This window comes from Salvelinus namaycush, chromosome 28 (genome assembly GCF_016432855.1).
Source record: "Salvelinus namaycush isolate Seneca chromosome 28, SaNama_1.0, whole genome shotgun sequence".
Classification (NCBI taxonomy): Eukaryota; Metazoa; Chordata; class Actinopteri; order Salmoniformes; family Salmonidae; genus Salvelinus; species Salvelinus namaycush.
The window spans coordinates 7,443,094-7,465,577 of record NC_052334.1 but is presented as its reverse complement, the minus strand read 5'-3'; the positions used below and the strand labels follow the sequence as shown (position 1 = coordinate 7,465,577).

The window sequence follows — 22,484 nt, the reverse complement described above, 5'->3', positions numbered from 1 at the left end:
GCCTGAAACCACAAATGGATCTGTCAAAAGGCAAGAGTCCACCTTCTCCGGGAAAAATGTCATTGCCTACCCGGGTCAAAACCTAAATCGGACGACACTGGGCCAATTGTGTGCCGCCCTTTGGGACTCCCAATCACAGCCATTTGTGATACAGCCTGGAATTGAGCCAGGGTCTGTAGTGATGCCACTAGCATTGAGATGCGGTGCCTTAAGCTCCTGCGCCGCTCGGGAGCCCTGTATGATGTAGATATGGAGAGATTGTGTGAACGGGTTAGAGAGGCTGGTCAGGGTTGAGGTTTGGGTGATGTAGTGGGGGGGGGGGGGTGTCTTGGGCTCTATTTCACTCTTTAATAGGAACAGGACTAATGAAGAGAATTTAGTGTATTGTATGTAGGCTGTGACTGGACTCACCCTCCAGTACAGTAGGTGACGGTGTACGGCTTAAAAGTTGGATGCGATCCCCCAACCCAATCCCGAAGAAGAAGAAGAAGAAGAAGAAGAAGAAGAAGAAGGATTATTATTTTTATTTTTTTTAAATGTAACCTTTATTTAACTAGGCAAGTCAGTTAAGAACAAATTCTTATTTACAATGACGGCCTAGCCCGGGCAAAAAGAAGAAGGGAAAAAAATTTGAAAAATAAGAAGATTTTCTTCCGGGTTGGAAATCTAGCCGCCAAATTGAAGTGACCTAATGTGCATATGTTATTAAGAGTTACTAGATATCTCTTTACTTAATAACTCCATGCACGCGTCATTAGTTTTATTTTGGCATTCACTTACGCGTATCAAACATTGTTCAATCTTTGCTGACAACTTTCAAAACTACACTAGAGGACACAATGGAAGAAGCGAGAAAAGGTAACGTCAAATAACGTTATAACTGTTTTTGCATTATCAAGAGTTCGTACAAATGTCATGTTTGAGTAGATTGGTCTTAAATGTGTGTAATTTACCATGCTCGTTGGTTATAATTTATCATCCAACCTTTTTTTTAATATCCCCAGGTCTTTTGGGGCACTTGAACATGTTGGAAATGGAGGCGAACAACTTGGAATTGCAGCAGCAGGAACTTCGGCAGAGAGGTCGCCAGGAAGAGCTGAGTGCAAACCTACAGGCACTCCTCAGTAAAAGAGACCAGTTAAAAGTTGAAATAAAGGCAAACACGGTAAACTGGCTAGATCATTTCTGAGATCACTTATACTGATGTCGCATTACCTGGCAGTAGCTATAATTTATTATCTGAATAAATGGATGCTTACTAATAGGTGGAGGTGTTGTTATAGAATGTTTACAAATGTACATAACCTTGGTTTTAAATAGTATCAAACAGTTAACACAGGTTGCAGGTGAATCTGAGAAGTCAATGTGTGGTCGTAGGCTGCTGCTCAGAGCTTACAGTAGTTCAACATGATGTATTTCTTTCTAGTCTCTCCAGAAGATGAGAACTCTACTGGACCGAACAGGTGTTCCATATGAGAGGAATGAGGATGTTGATGACCTGGAAGATGGCTCAGATAACTCACAACTTCTGTTGATGATGGCCAGACACACACAACTGAAGGACCTGCTTCATGCTCACCATCTTATAGGTAGGTACTTATAACCCAAATATGATCAACGATCTCTGTCTCTCTGTGTGTGTCTGTGTGTGTGTGTGTGTCTGTGTGGTATAGAAACTCTTTAGACAATATCACCAACCATCCATCCACGCCTCTTTCCCCTTCGTTGTCTTTCTCAGGTGGGTATGATGTCCTCCAGACTCGTAAAGGTAAAGGAGTGTGTGTCTCGTTGGCCACTGCATACGAAGGCGTCTACCTTGAGACATATAACCTGGAGATAGATCTGGGGTCTAACCTGAGGATCTGCCGGCATAACATCCCTCCGTTCATCCCCTTGGAGAGGCTTGTTACGCAGGGCAACATGCAGACAGACATCAGGGATTTCCTGGACACCCTCAGCCAGTATCTCAATGCCTACGCTGGCCGCAAGCAGCAGCTACACCTCACCAAGGTACCAGCGTATTAGTGTACCAGTCATCCACATTGATATCTGAAATTGAATATTAATCCATTTTCATATATTATGCATCTTATGCAGATCTAAAAATACACTGTTATTGTCTGCTCAAAGTAAAGAGAGGTGTAAGAACATAGTACCAGAAACCTTTGTTGTGATAGCTGTACACAGTATGTCAGATGACTACGTTATGTTTGCTCTGAAGGCTCCTATTATATACAAAATGTCTAGACCAGTCTTCTGCCCTGTTCTCTGTCTGCTTCCAGGAGATCCATAGCTCTGTTCAGGTGGCGGAAAGTAATGCTCTCTGTACTATACTGGTGCTGATGTTCACTATACCAGGAGAGAAGGCCGAGACTACACTGTGTACACTGCAGTATGCCGACCACACACAGCGCCTGCCCACCCGGGTCAACATAGAGTCTGAAGGTACAACTCATAAACACCAACTGAATACATAATATGAACCTTTCAGTGTAAATGAGTGTACCGGAGCAATGATAATATTAAAGTTGCAATATGTATTTAGAATTTTTGCAACCAGGAAATGGCTGAGCGATTTCTGCATAGTGCATCTTTAACCTTGAAGTGACCGGAGTGTCGATAATATTAACCTTTGAGCGTACCGGAGCGTACCGAGCAATGCTTATGTTTTCTAATCTATGGATGTTTTAAAGGATGTAAAAAAAATATATATATACAGCGTCTTCAGAAAGTATTCATACCCCTTGACTTATTCTACATTTTGTTCTGTTCTAGCCTGAATTCAAAATGAAATGGATTTTTTAAAATCTCACCCATATACACACTATACCCCATTATGACAAAGTTGTCCATTATTCTTCAAGCTCTGTCATATTGGTTGTTGATCATTGTTAGACAACCTTTTCAGGTCTTGCCATAGATTTTCAAGTAGATTTAAGTCAAAACTGTAGCTCGGGAACATTCACTATCTTCATGACAAGCAACTCCTGTGTAGATTTGGCCTTGTGTTTTGTTATTGTCCTGCTGAAAGGTGAATTCATTTCCCAGTGTCTGGTGGAAAGCAGACTGAACCAGGTTTTCCTCTAGGATTTAGCCTGTACTTAGCTCCATTACGTTTATTTTTTATCCTGAAAAACTCCCCAGTCCTTAACGATTACAAGCATACCCATAGCATGATCCAGCCACCACTATGCTTGAAAATATGGAGTTATACTCTGTGTTCTATTGGATTTGCCCCAAACATAACACTTTATATTCAGGACAAAGGGTTCATTGCTTTGCCAAATTTTTTGCAGTATTAGTTTAGTGCCTTGTTGCGAACAGGATGCATGTTTTGAAATATTTGTATTCTGTACAGGATCCTTCTTTTCCTTTCTTTCAGTTAGGTTAGTATTGTGGAGTAACTACAATGTTGATCCACCCTCAGTTATCTCCTATCACAGCCATTAAACTCTAACTGTTTTAAAGTCACCATTGGCCTCATGGTGAAACCCCTGAGCAGTTTCCTTCCTCTCCGGTAACTGAGTTAGGAAGGACGCCTGTATCTTTGTAGTGACTATGTGTATTGATATACCATCTAAAGTGTAATTAATAACTTCACCATGCTCAAATGGATATTACATTTCATGCTCATCTACCAATAAGTGCCCTTCTTTGCGAGGCATTGGAAAACCTCCCTGGTCTTTGTGGTTAATTCTATGTTTTGACATTCACTGCTCGACTGAGGGACCTTACAATTTGTATGTGTCTCCTGAACTTATTTAAGTTTGCCTTAACAAAGAGGTCGAATACTTATTGACATTTCAGCTTTTCATTTTTAAATAATTTGTGAACATTTTGAAAAACATCATTTCACTTTTGATATTATGGGGTGTAGGCTAGTAACAAAAGTTCTCCATTTAAGCAATTTTAAACGCAGGCTGTAACACCAAAATGTGGAAAAAGTCAAGGTGTGTGTGTGTGTGTGTGTGTGTGTGTGTGTGTGTGGTGTGTGTGTGTGTGTGTGTGTATAAACAGAAACAGACGCCTCACAAGTCCTCAACTGGCAGCTTCATTAAATAGTACCTGCAAAACACCAGTCTCAATGTCAACAGTAAAGAGGTGACTCTGGGATGCTGGCTTTCTAGGCATAGTTGCAAAGAAAAAGCCATATCTCAGACTGGCCAATAAAAATTAAAGATTAAGATGGGCAAAATAACACAGACACTGGACAGAGGAAGTCTGCCTAGAAGGCCAGCATTCACTGTTGACATTGAGACTGATGTTTTGCAGGTACTATTTAATGAAGTTGCCAGTTGAGGACTTGTGAGGCGTCGGTTTCTCAAACTAGACACTGTACTTGTCCTCTTCCTCAGTTGTGCACCGGGGCCTCCCACTCTTCTTTCTATTCTGGTTAGAGCCAGTTTGCGCTGTTCTGTGAAGGGAGTATTACACAGCGTTGTACGAGATCTTCAGTTTCTTTGCAATTTCTCGCATGGAATAGCCTTAATTTCTTAGAACAAGAATAGTCTGACGAGTTTCTGAAGAAAGGTCTTTGTTTCTGGACATTTTGAGCCTGTAATCGAACCCACAAATGCTGATGCGCCAGATACTCAACTAGTTTAAAGAAGGCCAGTTTTATTGCTTCTTTAATCAGAACAACAGTTTTCAGCTGTGCTAACATAATTGCAAAAGGGTTTTTCTAATGATCAATTAGCCTTTTAAAATGCTAAACTTGGATTAGCTCACACAACGTGGCATTGGAACACAGGAGTGATGGTTGCTGATAATGGGCCTCTGTACGCCTATGTAGATATTCCATTAAAAATCAGCAGTTTCCAGCTACAATAGACATTTACAACATTTACAATGTGTACACTGTATTTCTGATCAATTTGGTGTTATTTTAATGGACAATTTTTAAAACTTTTCTTTCAAAAACCAGGACATTTCTAAGTGACCCCAAACTTTTGAACGTGTGTGTGTGTGTGTGTGTGTGTGTGTGTGTGTGTGTGTGTGTGTGTGTGTGTGTGTGTGTGTGTGTGTGTGTGTGTGTGTGTGTGTGTGTGTGTGTTGATTGAGGATGTTATTTGTATCTATGCACAAGTCAGTTTTTATCCTTAATGTGTGTGTATAGACACTGCGCTGGCGAGTTCTCCACAATGGAAGAAGAACCAAGCCCTACTCCTGGAGACTCCATTACACACAGCCTTGGTGACCATGAAGAAGACTGGCAGTATCGCTTAGTCTGATCACAGTATGCTGTAAATACGCTCAAGACTGAACAGTTGTTTATGTCAATGTATTTCATTTATTTAACATGTCTTTTTATACTCATTTCATTGGCAGTCACTATCTAGTAGTTGTCTGTTATGAGTTTACCAAACATTAGGAAGTAATATTGATTTGCACACCACCTTTTGCCCTCAGAACAGCCTCAATTTGTTGGGGCATGGAGTCGAAAGCGTTCCACGGGGATGCTGGCCCATATTGACTCCAGTGCTTTTCACAGTTGTGTCAATTTGGCTGGATGTCCTTTGGGTGGTAGACTGGTGCGCCTGGCACCTACTACCATACCCCGTTCAAAGACACTTAAATCTTTTGTCTTGTACATTCAACCTCTGAATGGCACACATACACAATCCATGTCTCAAGGCTTAAACATCCTTCTTTAACCTGTGTCCTCCCCTTCATCTACACTGATTGAAGTGGGTTTAACAAGTGACATCAATAAGGGATCATAGCTTTCACCTGGATTCACCTGGTCAGTCTATGTCATGGAAAGAGCAGGTGTTCTTAATGTTTTGTCCACTCAGTGTATATCTTTTTGAGTTAATGTAAAAGTTAATGTACTTGCTATTCCCTTTCGCTTATTCAACATTGTTTGCACATGTATATATTTTTGTTAATAAAAAAGTAAAGTACCCATTTTTCTCAAGTTTGACAACCGTGTTTGCAATATAATGACAACAATACAGTATGTTTCGCTAAGCTAAATTGGTGTTGTCTTGATTTATTTGACTGCATCAGTTAACTAAAAGCAGTGGCACTATTCCCCTAAGCTACCCGAGATTTACCTCACAGAGGAAACCTGATGGTCTGCATTTACAGTCTTTCAAAAGTGGATAATTACTTCACAAAGGTTACTAGGAAACAAAATAGTCTACACGAAACACGATACGAAGATCAGGTTTCTCAAAAAAAGTGGTATAACGTGTTTTCATCTGACCGGTGAAAGAAATACCTCTTGTCATGTTTCTATCTGCTCATTACAAGTGTTGTCAAGTTTTTTCAGAAAGTTGTTTATTTTCTGGCTTAGCATATCCTGCTGACATTGTTTGAGTCTCTCCTTCTCTCCTCTAGCATGTTGCTGTTGGCTGGCCAGCTCCTTTTCTGAGATAGAGTCGATAGTGGATATTTGCCTCAGCTGCATGATAGAAAACACCCCTGCCTCTGTTTCTCTGTGTTTGGCAGAGTGTCCTGCCTCTGTCTCTCTGTGTTTGGCAGAGTGTCCTGCCTCTGTCTCTCTGTGTTTGGCAGAGTGTCCTGCCTCTGTCTCTCTGTGTTTGGCAGAGTGTCCTTCCCTTGCCTCTGTCTCTCTGTGCTTGGCAGAGTGTCCTGCCTCTGTCTCTCTGTGCTTGGCAGAGTGCCCTGCCCTTGCTTGTGTCTCTCTGTGCTTGGCAGAGTGTCCTGCCTCTGTCTCTCTGTGCTTGGCAGAGTGCCCTGCCCTTGCTTGTGTCTCTCTGTGCTTGGCAGAGTGTCCTGCCTCTGTCTCTCTGTGCTTGGCAGAGTGCCCTGCCCTTGCTTGTGTCTCTCTGTGATTGGCAGAGTGTCCTTCCCCTGCTTGTGTCTCTCTGTGATTGGCAGAGTGTCCTTCCCTTGCTTGTGTCTCTCTGTGCTTGGCAGAGTGCCCTGCCCTTGCTTGTGTCTCTCTGTGCTTGGCAGAGTGCCCTGCCCTTGCTTGTGTCTCTCTGTGCTTGGCAGAGTGCCCTGCCCTTGCTTGTGTCTCTCTGTGCTTGGCAGAGTGCCCTGCCCTTGCTTGTGTCTCTCTGTGATTGGCAGAGTGTCCTGCCTCTGTCTCTCTGTGTTTGGCAGAGTGTCCTGCCTCTGTCTCTCTGTGATTGGCAGAGTGTCCTGCCTCTGTCTCTCTGTGCTTGGCAGAGTGTACGGTTTTGGGCTGTGCTGACTGAGATCTCCTCAAGCTCAGCATTGATGTTCCTCTAGCCTCAACCCCAACCATTCTAGGTTTCTCTACAATGACATTACTGTTTGATGTCTGCCAACATGAGACTCGTTTTCCTCTGTCGATGGAAAGGGATTTACTGGAGTACAACCGTCTGTTGTCAGAGGCAGAGACGGCACGATCCATCCTTGCCTTTTTAGTTTTGGATATCTCTTTCATGGTTTTGTTGATAGTGGCACAAGGTTCACAGACTTTGAGAAGTAGTAGTTTCCTGTGTTCCATCATCAGTGAGTTTCTATCCTGACACAGAACTCTGAGGGTGTACCTGTGCCTCATGTCTAACAGGGTCAGTTTGTGTTGAAGAATAATGTCCTCCTGGTGATTCAGAAACCTCACATCCAGAACAGACTTTGGTCTCTTGCGGTTGACCACCTCGGTCATATCCAGATCATGCCTTATCATGGTGCTTGGGAATAAAAAGGAATATTCGTTTTTGACTTCTCTATTTGTTCCTGTTTTCATCACATTAACAATACTCACCCAGACATTACCATAACTAAATATATTCTTATTCAATATATCCATGAAGTTTCACTTGCAAATCAAGGTTTCATCAAATTGTCTTACCTGGTCAATGAACGACGACCTGTATCACAAGCATGTGTCTACAGTTTCCCACGATGTTGCTCTGTTACCTTTTTGAGGTGTGGATGCGAGCAGAACAGTAGGCTACTCTGGATAGGCTACACGGGGGAGTGTTGGCTGCTATGACATCTAAGCAAGCATTGTTGTAGGGTTATTGTATTTCTCCCAGGGGTGGTAGGGAATTGAATGTGTGTTACTGTTCTCTAATTATGTGTTGAGGATTATCACAGTGTTGTGTAATAACCCAGTCCTTACATGGTTATTAGTCTGCTGGCTGTCACAATTTCATAAAATTGGCGTATTTCAGAGTGTAGCCTATAATCTTTGGTTCATGTTTAATTTCAAACAGTTTTGAAAGGTAATTCTTTAGCTTGATCTTGTTCCCTCACTACAACTATGAAGTGGGGGGCAGCGGGTAGGAGGAATTACAATCAGGCAACTCATAAACCCACTACAAGCACATTCTCTGGGAATTGTTGAGCTCTTTTGGTAAGTAGCCTAAAAACAAGCTTTCAAGATTATTATAATGCTTTATTTGCAGCACCTCTTGTTGTGCAATGTTCTTTTTTCTTAGCTTACATAACATATTTCTGTAATTCATTAAGTTCATTGCCCTCTTCTGTTGTGTGGCAGAATGAGCTCGAGAGATGTTCGATAGTTCAGACAACTTTCTGCCCACATTGGCGAGGTGATAGGAAGTGTAAACAATGTAGCCAATACTCGCAACAAAATATCTGGCGATTTTACTACGTTGTCAATGGCTACATTGTTGCGCTACCTCAATCAACAATGCGTAAACTTTGCTCAAGTAGGCCTATCTTCAACGCATTTATTGTATCAATGGGCTACAGATGTTTTGTTTGTAAGTCAGTTACGAACTTGTTTTTTCATTCAAGGTTCTTGAAGACATGTCACAACATCAGAGACCATCAGAAAACAATGCAAGTACCTTATTAATAAAGTATTTAATACGCTTTTATTATGCAATATTTCCCCAAAGGAACAGATGTAGTCAGATGCAGAAGTATGCTGAAATTGGCTTGTCATACAACACACGTAGAGCAAAGCTTTGTCTTTATGTATTTTTATTTATTTATTTTACCTTTATTTAACTAGGCAAGTCAGTTAAAAGTACAAATTCTTATTTTCAATGACGGCCTAGGAACAGTGGGTTACCTGCCTTGTTCAGGGGCAGAACGACAGATTTTTACCTTGTCAGCTCGGGGATTCAATCTTTCGACATTTTGGTTACTAGTCCAACGCTCTAACCACTAGGCTACTTGCCGCCCCATAATTGGATCGCTATTGAATTATTGATTTTATTCTCTATTCCTCTGTGGAATAAAATTCATTTGAACCTGAACATGATTTTATGTACTCTCAATGTAATGTGGCTTTGAGTGTCCTGAAGGCGTCTGCCAAATACAATTATTTATGAATTATTTATGAATGGTTATCAGATGATGACGGCAGTGTGTATTGACACACCAGGGGGACCAGAGAGTATGCTGTTGAGGAATGTCCCCAGACCTCTACCTGAACATGGAGAAGTCCTCATCAGAGTCCATGCAACCGCTCTGAACAGGGCTGACACATTGCAGGTATACCCCTATAGACCATATGAATATTCATCTATGGCTCTGATCAACAACAAAGTCTTTGTCACTTCTTTCACCTCCTATTGGACAGTCACAAGATCACTCTAAGCCTATGCCTATATAGCGTCACCTATAGCAAGCTATTGGACAGTCACAGAGGTTAATTTTCAGAAGGCTCAATTGTTACCTGAACACTGAAGTGGATTGCAAATATTATGTTAACTATTGTTATGCTAAGATACTAAAGTTGTTGTCTCTATTTTTGACAGAGGAAAGGACTGTACCCCGCTCCACCTGGTGAGAGTGAGGTCCTGGGTTTGGAGGCGGCTGGTACGGTGGCCAGCGTTGGCCCAGGGGTTAGGCAGTGCTGGAGGCTAGGGGACCGGGTCATGACCCTACTCTCTGGAGGAGGGTATGCCGAGTATGTGGCTGTTCCAGAGGAGCTTATCATGTCTATCCCCACTCATCTCACTGTCTACCAGGCTGCTGCCATACCTGAGGCCTGGCTCACTGCATTTCAGCTCCTGCACTTTGTAGGTAGGCCGTTTTATTTTACTTTAACCTTTATTTAACCAGGAAGTCCTATTAAGGTCAGAAGACCTCTTTTCCAAAAGAGACCTGCATAGCCAAGAAAGGCTATTTCATATTTGCATTCAGGCATTTAATCAAAGCACCGATCAGGGAACCCAGACTTGTAGATGTATGTTCAATCTCTTCTTTTGTAGCTCAGGTGAAGGAAGGAGAGATAGTGTTGGTGCATGCTGGGGCCAGTGGGGTGGGGACTGCCGCTGTCCAGCTGGTCCGATTGGCTGGGGCTATTCCCATAGTTACTGCAGGAAGCTCTGAGAAACTACAGATGGCAGAGACACTGGGAGCCGCTGCTGGTTTCAACTACAAACATGAGGACTTTGCAGAGAAAGTTAGTGATTTTACAGCAGGTGAGTTAATAATCAGATCAATGAGGACATAAATGCCATTTCACATAATAATGAATCTAGGGTGTTGTGAACTGCTTACAACATTGAGTGAGTTCATTTGATAATTGTATCATATGCATACAAATCATTGTGTGTGGATACAAATCTTAGCCATACAGCGAGAGATGTATCCAGAGAAACCATTGGATCAAACTAGACTAAACAGGCAAGCTTTGTGCAGGCAGAGGAGCAAACGTCATCTTGGACTGCATTGGTGGGTCCAACTGGGAGAGGAACGTGGCCTGTCTGGCCACAGATGGACGATGGGTGCTGTATGGCCTCATGGGAGGAAAGACCGTGACAGGAGACATACTGGGCAAGCTGCTGTCCAAACGAGGACAGCTCCTCTGTAGTCTCCTCAGGTCACGCAGTCTGCAGGTGATGTATGGATGATTGATTGATTGATCAGTTGCTTGTCCTACGAGAGGAAATTATTTACACAGTAGAAACTAATATTATAATGTAAATTAAAAAGTAAAAATTATGTCAGTGAAAGGCAGCGCCGACAACACTAATGTTCTGTGTGCAATAATGCCCAAAGTAAAACTTTCAATATGTGTTGGATATGAACCTATTACTCAAATGCCATTCAATTAAACACTTTAGCCTTACCCCAGACTAGAACCCTGTCTTTGTTACTACTTTCTAAATGTGAAGTGTGTGGTCCTGTGTTTTCTCCTGTCAGTATAAAGCAGATCTGGTGAGAGCCTTCTCAGAAAGGGCCCTACCTCACTTCTCAGACCCGACTAGCTCCCCCTGCCACCTGAGGCCTGTAATCGACAGCATGTTCAGTCTGGACCAGGTAGCTGATGCTCACAGACACATGGAAGCCAATAGAAACACGGGAAAGATTGTAATCAATGTCATGAACCCACAATGATGGGACCTCTAGTGACGGTGTCATCTTTCCATCTAGTTCCAAACTCAACATTTGGTTGAGCAACTTGGTTTATGACCATTCACTTCTATAACATAAAGTAAAATTAAATGTTATTTGTCACATGTGCCATATATAGCAGGTGTAGACTTTAAAATGAAATGCTTACTTACAAGCCTTTAACCAACAATGCAGAGCTAGAAAAAAAGAAAAAGGGAAATAGTAACACAATAAAATAATGAGGCTATATACAAAGAGTACCTGTACCGAGTCAATGTGCAGAGGTACGAGGTAGTTGAATGCATATGTCCTGAATGTTATAAGGTGACCGAGTTGATAAATACTGTGTTGAAAGCTAGATATAAAGCTTTCCTGTTTCCTACTACAGTAACTATGGTGACAGTGTCTCCTCACTCTCCTCACCTTAACAGTATTTGTATCACCTTCTGTTTATTGTTCAATCAAATTATGCATATTATTTTTTACTTAGTCTAAAACAAAAACTGTGTTACTGGTAATAGTACAATTTGTTTGGCCCATCTGTGATTTCATTATAAACAAGAATAAACTTTTTTTTTCTCAACAAGAACAAAAAATATTGTTTGTAATAATTTATTTTCTGTTCATAGCTAATCATTACCATACATTAAATCGTTATATTAGACATGTTCTATGGCCTATGTAATACAATGTGTTGAATTTCCATGTTCAGTCGGCCCACAAAGAATGTCTGAAAGAAACATATTGCAAATATGCTATGCACATGGCCACAGTACCCCTAGAGCGCCTGGGTGGGTTTATGCGCCCCACGTCACAAGCTGACCCGTGACGAGAAACCGGAATTGGCAGGCTGAAATTAAATGTTCGACTTCCTGAGGTCACCGTCAAGTTTTGTTTTGGGAGGGAGTTCATTTAATGTGAGTCTACACTTTGTTTGTTTTTAAACTGGCAAATGAGTAAAAATAAGTGTGCCGTCGTGGACAAAGATTCTAGGGACACTAAAAAAGACAACATCGACGCCCGTCGAAAGAAAGTGGGTAGAATGTAGCGGTGTGATTTTTCGCCTTATGCACTTCTTGTACCTTCTTCTCATGCTTAGTTTATCTAAGTTTGAAGGTACTTTTCCTACAATCTGAATCAGGCTCAGTCTTTAAAGGCGAATTATTTCTTTACTTTTTTCTCAAAAATGTTTGTATTGCCTCAAATGAATAAGCTACAGATGTTCATTCAACGTCCGGAGCATGTTTGATTGAATGTGAATGGTTTTGTGGTGTAGGCAGTGGTTGAAAAAATACCCAGTAACAGAGCATTTCTCAAGTAAAAGTCTAAAAGCATTTGGTTTAAAATATACGTATGTATCAAAAGTTAATGTAATTTGATAAGTATTAAAAAGTTAAATTGTAGATCATTTCACATTCCTTATTTTTATTTACGAATAGTCCAGTGGCACACTCCAACACAGACATCATTTACAAACGAAACAGATGTGTTTAGTGAGTCTGCTAGATCAGAGGCTGTAGGAATGACCAAGGATGTTCTCTTGATAAGTGTGTACATTGGACCATTTTCCTGCCCTGCTAAGCATAGAAAATGTACTTTGGGTGCCAGGGAAAATATATGGAGTAAAAAATATGAATAGTATAGATACCCCCAAAAAATGACTTAAGTACTTTCAAGTATTTTTACTTAAGTACTTTACACCACTGGGTAAGTGGATGGGGGTATGACTCATTAGTGGAAGATGAATACATAATGTAGCACATTTTTTGCATCCTTGTCTCATATACTAAAACTCAAAATACAAGCAAAATCTTTCTCAATGTCCTAATAGCATACCTGTCATGCCTGTCGTATTTATCACTGTTGCAGATCTAAAACATGGCGGAACCAAACCAAAGGCCTCAACGTAAGATGTCCACCGCAGGAGACGGTCTATACAAGGTACTCGGACTGGAGAAGGGGGCATCGCAAGAAGAGATAAAAAAGGCATACAGGTATAAAGCTCTCAACCACAGACAGAAGCTTAGTGAACGACTAGAGACCAGTTCAAAACGTGTTGGCTTTCTTAACCTCACTAGGGTATGTGGGACGGTAGCGTCCCACCTCGTCAACAGCCAGTGAAACTGCAGGGCGCCAAATTCAAAACAACAGAAATCCCATAATTAAAAATCCTCAAACATACATGTATTTTACACCATTTTAAAGATACACTTGTTGTAAATCCAGCCACAGTGTCTGATTTCAAAAAGGCTTTACGACGAAAGCAAACCAAACGATTATGTTAGGTCAGAGCCAAGTCACAGAAAAACAGCCCTTTTTCCAGCCAAAGAGAGGAGTCACAAAAAGCTGAAATATAGATAAAATGAATCACTAACCTTTGATCTTCATCAGATGACACTCATAGGACTTCATGTTACACAATACATGTATGTTTTGTTCGGTAAAGTTCATATTTATATCCAAAAATCTGAGTTTACATTGGCGGGTTATGTTCAGTAGTTCCAAAACATCCGGTGATTTTGCAGAGAGCCACATCAATTTACAGAAATACTCATAACATTGATAAAAGATACAACTGTTATGCATGGAATTTTAGATCCACTTCTCCTTAATGCAACCGCTGTGTCAGATTTCAAAAACTTTGCGGAAAGAGCCCACCATGCAATAATCTGAGTACGGCGCTCAGACGACAAATCAAGCCAAACAGATCCGCCATGTTGGAGTCAACAGAAGTCAGAAATAGCATTATAAATATTCACTTACCTTTGATGATCTTCATCAGAATGCACTCCCAGGAATCCCAGTTCCACAATAAATGTTTGTTTTGTTCGATAATGTCCATCATTTATGTCCAAATAACTCCTTGTTGTTCGCGCGTTCAGTACACAATCCAAACTCACGACGCGCGTGCAAGTACAGCGGAAAGTACGGACGAAAAGTCCAAAAAGTTATATTACAGTCCGTAGAAACATGTCAATGAAGTATAGAATCAATCTTTAGGATGTTTTTAACATAAATCTTCAATAAAGTTCCAACCGGAGAATTCCTTTGTCTGTAGAATTGCAATGGAACAGAGCTCGCTCTCACGTGAACGCGCGGCTCTCTGGCAGACCTCTGACTCATTCCCCCCCACTTCACAGTAGAAGCATCAAAGAAGGTTCTAAAGACGGTTGACATCTAGTGGAAGCCTTAGTAAGTGCAATTTGACCCCATAGACACTGTGTATTCGATAGGCCAAGAGTTAAACTACAAACCTCAGATTTCCCACTTCCTGGTTGGATTTTTTTCTCAGGTATTTGCGTATTGCATATATGCATATTCTAGCTTTTATGGCTGAGTAGCAGGCAGTTTAATTTGGGCATGCTTTTCATCCAAAATTCCCAATGCTGCCCCCTACCCTAGTGAAGTTAATAAAAGCACCATGACCTAAAGCTGTAGTATAGGCTGTCCTGACGCTGCTTTTCTTTCCTCCTTTTGGAAGATTTCTAGTAAAAATCTACATATTTGCCTTCTTCTCCCAGGAAACTAGCACTGAGGCATCACCCTGACAAGAACCCAGACAACCCCGAGGCAGCTGAGAAGTTTAAGGAGATCAACAATGCCAACTCCATCCTCAACGACGAAACCAAGCGGAAGGTCTATGACGAGTACGGCTCCATGGGCCTCTATGTCGCAGAGCAGTTTGGAGAGGAGAGTGTTAAATATTACTTCCTCATGCACAAGTGCTGGTTCAAGGCAAGAAGTCTTTTAGATCCTATACACATTTTCATACATATACACTTTGCAGACACCTATACCCAAAAGAGACTTATTGTACCCACTTAATGAGTGCAAAACTGTACATTTTTTGTTGTAAGCATTTTATTCCTGTTGGAAATGAACTCACGACCTTGGCGTTGCTAAATTGTACTGTATGTTAATCATTACTCATTCATTAGTGTTGAAAGAAAACAAAACTCTGTATTATAGTTTTTTTAACACTTAGAAGTGAATGCGTGAATACTTATGCCCTGTGTGACAAAAATCCCCGGTGTATTTCCCAGACCCTGATGGTGGTCTGTGGGATCTTCACCTGCTGCTGCTGCTGCTGTTTCTGCTGCTTCTGCTGTGGGAAGTGCAAGCCACCGGGGGACGAGGAGCACGTATACGTAGACCCAGAGGACCTTGAGGCCCAGATCAGAGCCGAGCAGGACAGGGGTGAGTGGGGGAAGGGGCAGTGGTATAGGTATTGTGTATACTTCTTAATCCCCACTGATGCGTATCAAAGTAGTGTAGTGGAGGTATACGCCGTTTCAATGAATGAGGCTGATGGAACAGATCAGAATGTTTAGCTTAAAATGTTGATCAACTACTATTTCTTCACATTTTAGGCGCAGCAATGTGCTGACGACGGTAGGCCTTCGCGTGAATATTCCTAAATCCAATTTGCGGAAAAAACGCAGTTCTAAAATGTGCACCGCACATGCGAGCGGTTTCATGGACAGAGATGAAAATATCTGTTAGAAATTTAGAAAGAAGGGGCGATTTTAAATATGACAAAACTATCATGGGTTGCTAATATGACTAGGATAATGCCTTTGGCTGCTAGACAATGAAAGTAGAACAGGAGAACACATATGTATGTCTATATAAAAATTATTGTCTTCATGGTTCTATGGTGGGATTTTGGCTATAGGCTACTTTCAAGTAAGGTAAGATGAAGTAAAACGTCCAGTCAGAGTCCACCTGTGGTAAGTTCAATTGATTTGACATGATTTGGAAAGGCACACACCTGTCTATATAAGGTCCCACAGTTGACCGTGCATGTCAGAGCAAAAACCAAGCCACAGGGTCAAAGGAATTGTCCGTAGAGCTCCGAGACAGGATTGTGTTGAATCACAGATCTGGGGTACGGTTACCAAAAAATGTCTGCAGCATTGAAGGTCACCAAGAACACAGTGGCCTCCATCATTCTTAAATGGAAGAAGTTTGGGAGGTGACCATGAACCCAATGGTCACTCTGACAGAGCTTCAGAGTTCCTCTGTGGAGAAGGAGGACAACCAGCTCTCCACCAATCAGGCCTTTTTATTGTAGATTGGCCAGATGGAAGCCAATCCTCAGTAAAAAGCACATGACAGCCCGCTTGGAGTTTTCCAAAAGGCATCTAAAGGACCAAGATTGAACTCTTTGGCCTGAATGCCAAGCGTCATGTCTGGAGGAAACCTGGCACCATCCCTACGGTGAAACGTGGTGGCAGCACCATGCTGTCTGGTTGTTTTTCAGCGGCAGGGACTGGGAGGCTAGTCAGGATAGAGGGAAAGATGAACGGAGCAAAGTACAGAGAGATCCTTGATGAAAACCTGCTGAAAATAGCTGTGCAGCGACGCTCCCCATCCAACATTACAGAGCTTGAGAAGAATGTGAGAAACTCCCCAAATACAGGTGTCAAGCTTGTAGCGTCATACCCAAGAAGACTCGAGGCTGTAATCGCTGCCAAAATTGCTTCAACAAAGGACTGAGTAGAAGGTCTGAATACTTATGTAAATGTGATATTTAAGCTTTTTATTTTCAATAATTTTGCAGACTTTTCTAAACCTGTTTTTTGCTTTGTCATTATGGGGTTATTGTGTGTAGATTGATGCGGGGGGGGGGGGGGAGCAATTGAATCAAATTCACAATAAGGCTATAATGTGGAAAAAGTCAAGGGGTCTGAATACTTTCCGAATGCACTGTATGTGATGGTATACAATTCTAAGCAAGGTTTGAAATGATTATGTTTTAGTCCAACGGTATATCTGTTAGGGCTTCTTGTGGTCAATTTGCAGTCTACAAATGTATTTTTAATTATGACCATCCGCTTGTGGAAAAAATCGTTCCATGGCTGAATCTAGTTGATGATCCCTGCTATACATCTTTAGAAATTAGTTTTAGAATCAGCCCCTCTTTGTTTAGATCAACAAGCACATCACTGAAATGCTTCCGGTGCGCTATAACATGCTGCGAGGCTTCCGGTGCTCTATAACATGGTGCGAGGCTTCCGGTGCTCTATAACATGCTGCGAGGCTTCCGGTGCGCTATAACATGCTGCGAGGCTTCCGGTGCGCTATAACATGCTGCGAGGCTTCCGGTGCGCTATAACATGCTGCGAGGCTTCCGGTGCGCTATAACATGCTGCGAGGCTTCCGGTGCGCTATAACATGCTGCGAGGCTTCCGGTGCGCTATAACATGCTGCGAGGCTTCCGGTGCGCTATAACATGCTGCGAGGCTTCCGGTGCGCTATAACATGCTGCGAGGCTTCCGGTGCGCTATAACATGGTGAGAGGGAGGAAGTAGAAGTAGTCTGAAAATGTTTTTTCATTTTACAACCAGTGGTGAGATTATAATTATGTCTCAGCCAGGCCCAAGTTCAGCCTCTGGCAACTCAGGTGAAACTCCAAACTGGGTCGGCTTTAACTAATTTTGTATACTGTAATACGTGCTTACTATTTACACCTATTGACTTTTGTACTGTAGCAGCTTGTCAGGGTTGGGTGGGTTACTTTCTAAATGTAATCCCTTACTAGTTACCTGTCAAATTGTAATCCGTAACAATTTTTGGATTACCCAAACTCAATAACGTAATCTAATTACATTGTTACTTTTAGATTACTTTCCCCTTGAGGCATGGAAGAAGACAAAAATGTATGTTACCAATTGAATGACATCTATTGCAGGATAAATCAATGTTAATGTTTACATAGCTGGCCATATATGGATGTAACATTTTACTTAATGGGTTGGTTATGTAGGCTTCTTCTAACCCACCGCTTTCTACTACATATAATAATACTATTAAACTACATTAAACTATACTATACTTAAATGATATCTTTACATTAAAATCCAAAGTCTATATCAGAATTCCAGTCATTCCAATAAATGTTATACCCCTTGATCTTCAAGAATAGGATTAGTAAATATGGAAGTATAGATTAGCCAAATTGTTTTACCTGAACATAACCCCAAAACTAAGGACTTACTAGCCAGCCCTTCTGTTGTTTATGATTTTGTTGTCGTCATGGAGGACTGATTGGGCTCATTGATTCGAGTTGAAAAATAAATGCTGCGCTCATGGAATGGCTTTGAGCACTACTGAAAAGTACTATTAACATGTGAAAAATGAATGCTATATGCTGCATTTGCTATAGGCCTGTTGACCTTTTTGTTTGTGACGCTGATATCTTGATAAAATGCAGCTGTTTAAAGGGCAAATCCACAGATGAAACAATAACAAAATGGACACCCCTCTGTTTTGGTAAAAAGCTGAGGGATGGGCCTGGAGAAATGTAAACACTCTCAGGTTAATTGACAGAGCTGTGGATGCAAGGACTGAACATCCATGATATAACAATTGTTTTAACCATGTTATGAGGCTATGCAGTGTTTATTTACATTTACAATGTTTACAAACATTGGAATAAAACAAGTTTATATTCTGGGTTCTGATGGAGTGTGACAGGTGAACTAAACTCATGAATAATTTATAAGTTATATTCTTCAAGAGTGTGTGTGTGTACACAAACAAACAAAAGTTTGGACGCACCTAGTCATCAAATAAAGATGTCCAAACTTTTGACTGAATATATATATATTTTTTTATTTATTTACAAGTCCAAAAATGGATGTAGCAACTATACATTGCCCCTTTTAAGTGTGCAAGTTTGTGCATGTCTCCATTAGGCCTAGGGATCAGCATGAATTAGATTGAGCAATAAAAGCCCCACTTTTATTCCATTCACCGGCTGTCCACTGGTTTCATAAACAGTGATTGATTGGCAGCTTAAACTTCTTGAATTCAACCATTATTGGGTTCAAATACACATTTAGATTTGTGAACAGCCATCCACAACAACCACAATCCGTAAGGCGCAAATGGCTAAATGCGAGAGCAGCAGTGTGATACACATCAATGCCCTATGTATATATCAATAGTAATCCATATCGCAGTAGTCTACAACACTGCTGTCATCCTTACCTCCAAGCGTTTATTCAAGTTGGATCATCTTTGGATGCCGACAGCAGTCTCAGCATTGGAAGACATAGCTTGGACTGTAGCCTACAAAAGCCTATTCCTGCTCTTCCCGTGATCCATCAAACACATCTGGTGTGTCATCATAGTGGTCTCTGACTTGTGGTCAGACTCACTCAGGTGGAACAAACTTAATCTTCAGCCTTTTCTATGCCGATTTGAAAGTCATTGAGAAAACAGAGGTGGCAAAAGAAATGTCGCAAACATCCTTTCTGAATTTTAAAAGTAATCCTTGAAGTAATCATCTAGTTTTTCAATCGTATCTGTAATCTGATTACAATATTTTTTGCTGGTAACGGATTACAGTGAATTTGTTGTTGTTGTAATCTGTTACTCCCCAACACTGAAGATAAGGCCCTGCAGCTTATTAACCTATATGCTTCTTGTTTTGGCCTCTTTTACCAATTTGGTATTTTAGCTCTGAATGTGCCAGCTGAACTAATGTCATTACTTTCTTCCTTTGCAAGCCTGCTTCCTTGTTTGATTGTGATGATTGCATAATTAAGGCAATGTTTTTGTTACTGCCTGTTAATCTACATGGTAAACATGGTTTGGAATTGTGGATGATGATGATCATTACTAATAGAAGTGGTTGTGTAAAACAAAACAAGAAGAGCACAAACGTCTATCTCATATGAGCTAATATAAGTATGTGTCTAGATCTATCAATCTAATAGGAAATCGCTGCCTGTTCGAGAAGAGCTCAGTGAATTAACAGTACATCTCTGTTCTCCCTGCAGGTGAACATCAACCCGTTGTGGTCCAACCTCATACTGCTGCTGTTGAGAAGGCAGAGTCCGACCACGACCAGTCTGCATCCAACCACTCTGACCCTATATTCACCACAACGGACCAGTAAGAACCTGTTAGCGAGGCGTCTTCCCATAACCTGGTCCCAGATCTGTTAGTGCTGTTTTGCTAACTCCTATGGTCATAAGGACTTGGCAAGACTGCACAGACATGGGACCAGTCTAGTCTTCCCAGTCTGCTACTGCCAACCATGATGGTCCACTCCACTGAAAATACTGTGATCAGTTTCTGGGGTTCAGTGGCAGGTGCTTACATGTTAGTCAACCCTCTGTACTATATGTGGCCAAAGCCATATACAGTTCCTTCAGAAAGTATTCATACCCCTTGACTTATTCCACATTTTGTGTTATAGCCTGAATGTTTCTTACCCATTGACACACAATAACCCATAATGACAATGTGAAAACATGTTTTTTGACATTTTTGCTAATGAAATGTGTATATATATATCTTATTTACATAAGTATTCACAACCTGGAGTCAATAGTTGTTAGAATCACCTTTGGCAGCGATTTACAGCTGAGTCTTTCTGGGTAAGTCTCTAAGAGCTTTGCACACCTGGATTGTACAATATTTGCACATTATTCTTTAAAAAATTATTCAAGCTCTGTTAAGTTGGTAGTCGATCATTGCTAGACAGACATTTTCAAGTCTTGTTGTAGGTTTCCAAGCAGATTTAGGTCAAAACTGTAACTAGGTCACTCAGGAAAATTCAATGTCGTCTTGGTAAGCAACTCCAGTGTATATTTGGCCTGTTTTAGGTTATTGTCCTGCTGAAAGGTGAATTTGTCTGTTGGAAAGCAGACTGAACCAGGTTTTCCTCTTGGATTTTACCTGTGCTTAGCTCTATTCCGTTTCTTTTTATCAAACACTGCCTAGTTCTTGCCGATGACAAGCATACCCATAACATGATGCAGCCACCACAATGCTTGAAAATATGAGGAGTGGTATTCAGTAATGTGTTGTGTTGGATTTGCTCCCAACATAACACTTTCTATTCAGGACATTAAGTTCATTTCTTTGCCACAGTTTTTGCAGTTTTACTTTAGTGCTTGTTTTGGAATATTCTGTACAGACTTTCTTCCTTTGACTTTGTTGTTTAGGTTAGTATTGTGGAGTAACTGCAATGTTGTTGATCCATCCTCAGTTTTGTCCTATCACAGCCATTAAAGTCTGTAACTGTTTTAAAGTTACCATTGACCTCATGGTGAAATCCCTGAGCAGTTTCCTTCCTCTCCAACAAACTAAGTTGGGAAGGACGCCTGTATCTTTGTAGTGACTGGGTGTATTGATACACCATCCAAAGTGTAGTTAATAACTTCACCATGCTCAAAGGGATATTCAATGTGTGCTTTAAAAAAATATATATACGTCACATAAGTCCATGCAACTTATGTGACTTGATAAGCAAATTGTTACTCATGAAATGTATTTAGGTTTGCCAAAACAAAGGGGCTGAATACTTATTGACTCAAGACATTTCAGCTTTTCATTTTGTATTAATTTGGAAAAATGTCTAAAAACATAATTACACTTTGACATTATGGGGTATTGTGTGTAGGCCAGTGACACACAATGTAATCCATTTTAAATTCAGGCTGTAACAAAATGTGGAAAAAGTCAAGTAGTGTGAATACTTAAGGCACAGTATGTGGATGTATATATTCATATCTTCATAATAGGACTGTATATGTCTCATTTCAATTGCCAGTTGTGGTCTATGTTTACAAGAATCGTACATTCTTATGATTGTGCCAACTGTCAAGTTTACCTTAATGTTTATGGGTCCCGTGTGGCTCAGTTGGTAGAGCATGGCGCTTGCAACGCCAGGGTTGTGGGTTCATTCCCCACGGGGGGACCAGGATGAATATGTATGAACTTTCCAATTTGTAAGTCGCTCTGGATAAGAGCGTCTGCTAAATGACTTAAATGTAAATGTAAATGTAATGGGATCTTTTTGTAGATTGAAAAATTATCATTTTTAAATAGTACGAAACAGTATGTACAGGGTAATGGCTTCTATGTATGCTTAATGGACCATGTAGAGAGGGTGATTGAATCGAAAATTGATGTCTCCCAAATGGCTTCTTGTCTTGTGCACTACCTATGTAGTGCACTACTTTTCACCAGGGCCCGTAAGTCTTTTGTCAAAAGTATTGCACTATATAGGGAATAGTGTGCCATTTGAGACGTTGCGTGGGTCTGAATTCGTAAATAAATGTGCACTTTAAGCGCCTTCTTAGCATAATGAACCACTGTCATAGTAAGGGCTGCTGTGGTCTGCCACTCCCCCTTACGTGGGAGCCAATAACTGCAACTTTAACCTATGTGAAGAAATGCCCAAAGTTTAAATGTGTTGTTTATAT

General features: G+C 41.0%; 3 protein-coding genes across 8 annotated transcripts; all 3 read left to right on the top strand.

Annotated features, from left to right (window-relative positions):
* The first annotated feature begins 569 nt into the window (after positions 1–569).
* On the top strand, positions 570–5,494 carry cenpo (centromere protein O). Its single transcript, XM_038967614.1, has 6 exons — positions 570–858; positions 1,005–1,165; positions 1,427–1,589; positions 1,739–2,010; positions 2,283–2,445; positions 5,117–5,494. Exons 1-6 carry the CDS (start codon positions 840–842, stop codon positions 5,224–5,226), a joined length of 888 nt encoding a protein of 295 aa, XP_038823542.1. The 5' UTR covers positions 570–839; the 3' UTR covers positions 5,227–5,494.
* Positions 5,495–8,141: 2,647 nt separating this feature from the next.
* Positions 8,142–11,849, top strand: tp53i3 (tumor protein p53 inducible protein 3). 5 transcript variants are annotated; one of them, XM_038967223.1, is made up of 7 exons: positions 8,142–8,296; positions 8,704–8,748; positions 9,268–9,408; positions 9,675–9,942; positions 10,131–10,343; positions 10,564–10,760; positions 11,068–11,849. In XM_038967223.1, the coding sequence occupies exons 2-7, from the start codon at positions 8,716–8,718 to the stop codon at positions 11,260–11,262; spliced, it is 1,047 nt and encodes a 348-aa protein (XP_038823151.1). In that variant the 5' UTR covers positions 8,142–8,296; positions 8,704–8,715; the 3' UTR covers positions 11,263–11,849. The 5 variants fall into 5 exon arrangements, with proteins under 5 accessions (XP_038823151.1, XP_038823152.1, XP_038823150.1 ...); XM_038967224.1 differs by having other exon boundaries at positions 8,143–8,296; positions 9,299–9,408; XM_038967225.1 differs by lacking the exon at positions 8,142–8,296 and adding an exon at positions 8,432–8,615 and having other exon boundaries at positions 9,299–9,408.
* Positions 11,850–12,089: 240 nt separating this feature from the next.
* On the top strand, positions 12,090–20,508 carry dnajc5gb (DnaJ (Hsp40) homolog, subfamily C, member 5 gamma b). Of its 2 annotated transcripts, none has more exons than XM_038967227.1 (5): positions 12,090–12,176; positions 13,129–13,253; positions 14,781–14,994; positions 15,303–15,456; positions 20,049–20,508. In XM_038967227.1, exons 2-5 carry the CDS (start codon positions 13,138–13,140, stop codon positions 20,165–20,167), a joined length of 603 nt encoding a protein of 200 aa, XP_038823155.1. In that variant the 5' UTR covers positions 12,090–12,176; positions 13,129–13,137; the 3' UTR covers positions 20,168–20,508. The 2 variants fall into 2 exon arrangements, with proteins under 2 accessions (XP_038823155.1, XP_038823154.1); XM_038967226.1 differs by having other exon boundaries at positions 12,132–12,292.
* Positions 20,509–22,484: the final 1,976 nt, after the last annotated feature.

Excerpts from the sequence above, each read along its gene's own strand:
- dnajc5gb (XM_038967227.1), top strand. The coding sequence starts at position 13,138 with ATGGCGGAACCAAACCAAAGGCCTCAACGTAAGATGTCCACCGCAGGA. Across the intron at positions 13,254-14,780 it reads GAGATAAAAAAGGCATACAG|GAAACTAGCACTGAGGCATC; the intron begins GTATAAAGCTCT and ends TTCTTCTCCCAG. Across the intron at positions 14,995-15,302 it reads TGCACAAGTGCTGGTTCAAG|ACCCTGATGGTGGTCTGTGG; the intron begins GCAAGAAGTCTT and ends TGTATTTCCCAG.
- cenpo (XM_038967614.1), top strand. Across the intron at positions 1,590-1,738 it reads TCATGCTCACCATCTTATAG|GTGGGTATGATGTCCTCCAG; the intron begins GTAGGTACTTAT and ends TGTCTTTCTCAG. Across the intron at positions 2,011-2,282 it reads AGCAGCTACACCTCACCAAG|GAGATCCATAGCTCTGTTCA; the intron begins GTACCAGCGTAT and ends GTCTGCTTCCAG.
- tp53i3 (XM_038967221.1), top strand. The coding sequence starts at position 8,565 with ATGGCTACATTGTTGCGCTACCTCAATCAACAATGCGTAAACTTTGCT. Across the intron at positions 9,409-9,674 it reads ACAGGGCTGACACATTGCAG|AGGAAAGGACTGTACCCCGC; the intron begins GTATACCCCTAT and ends TATTTTTGACAG. Across the intron at positions 10,761-11,067 it reads TCAGGTCACGCAGTCTGCAG|TATAAAGCAGATCTGGTGAG; the intron begins GTGATGTATGGA and ends TTCTCCTGTCAG.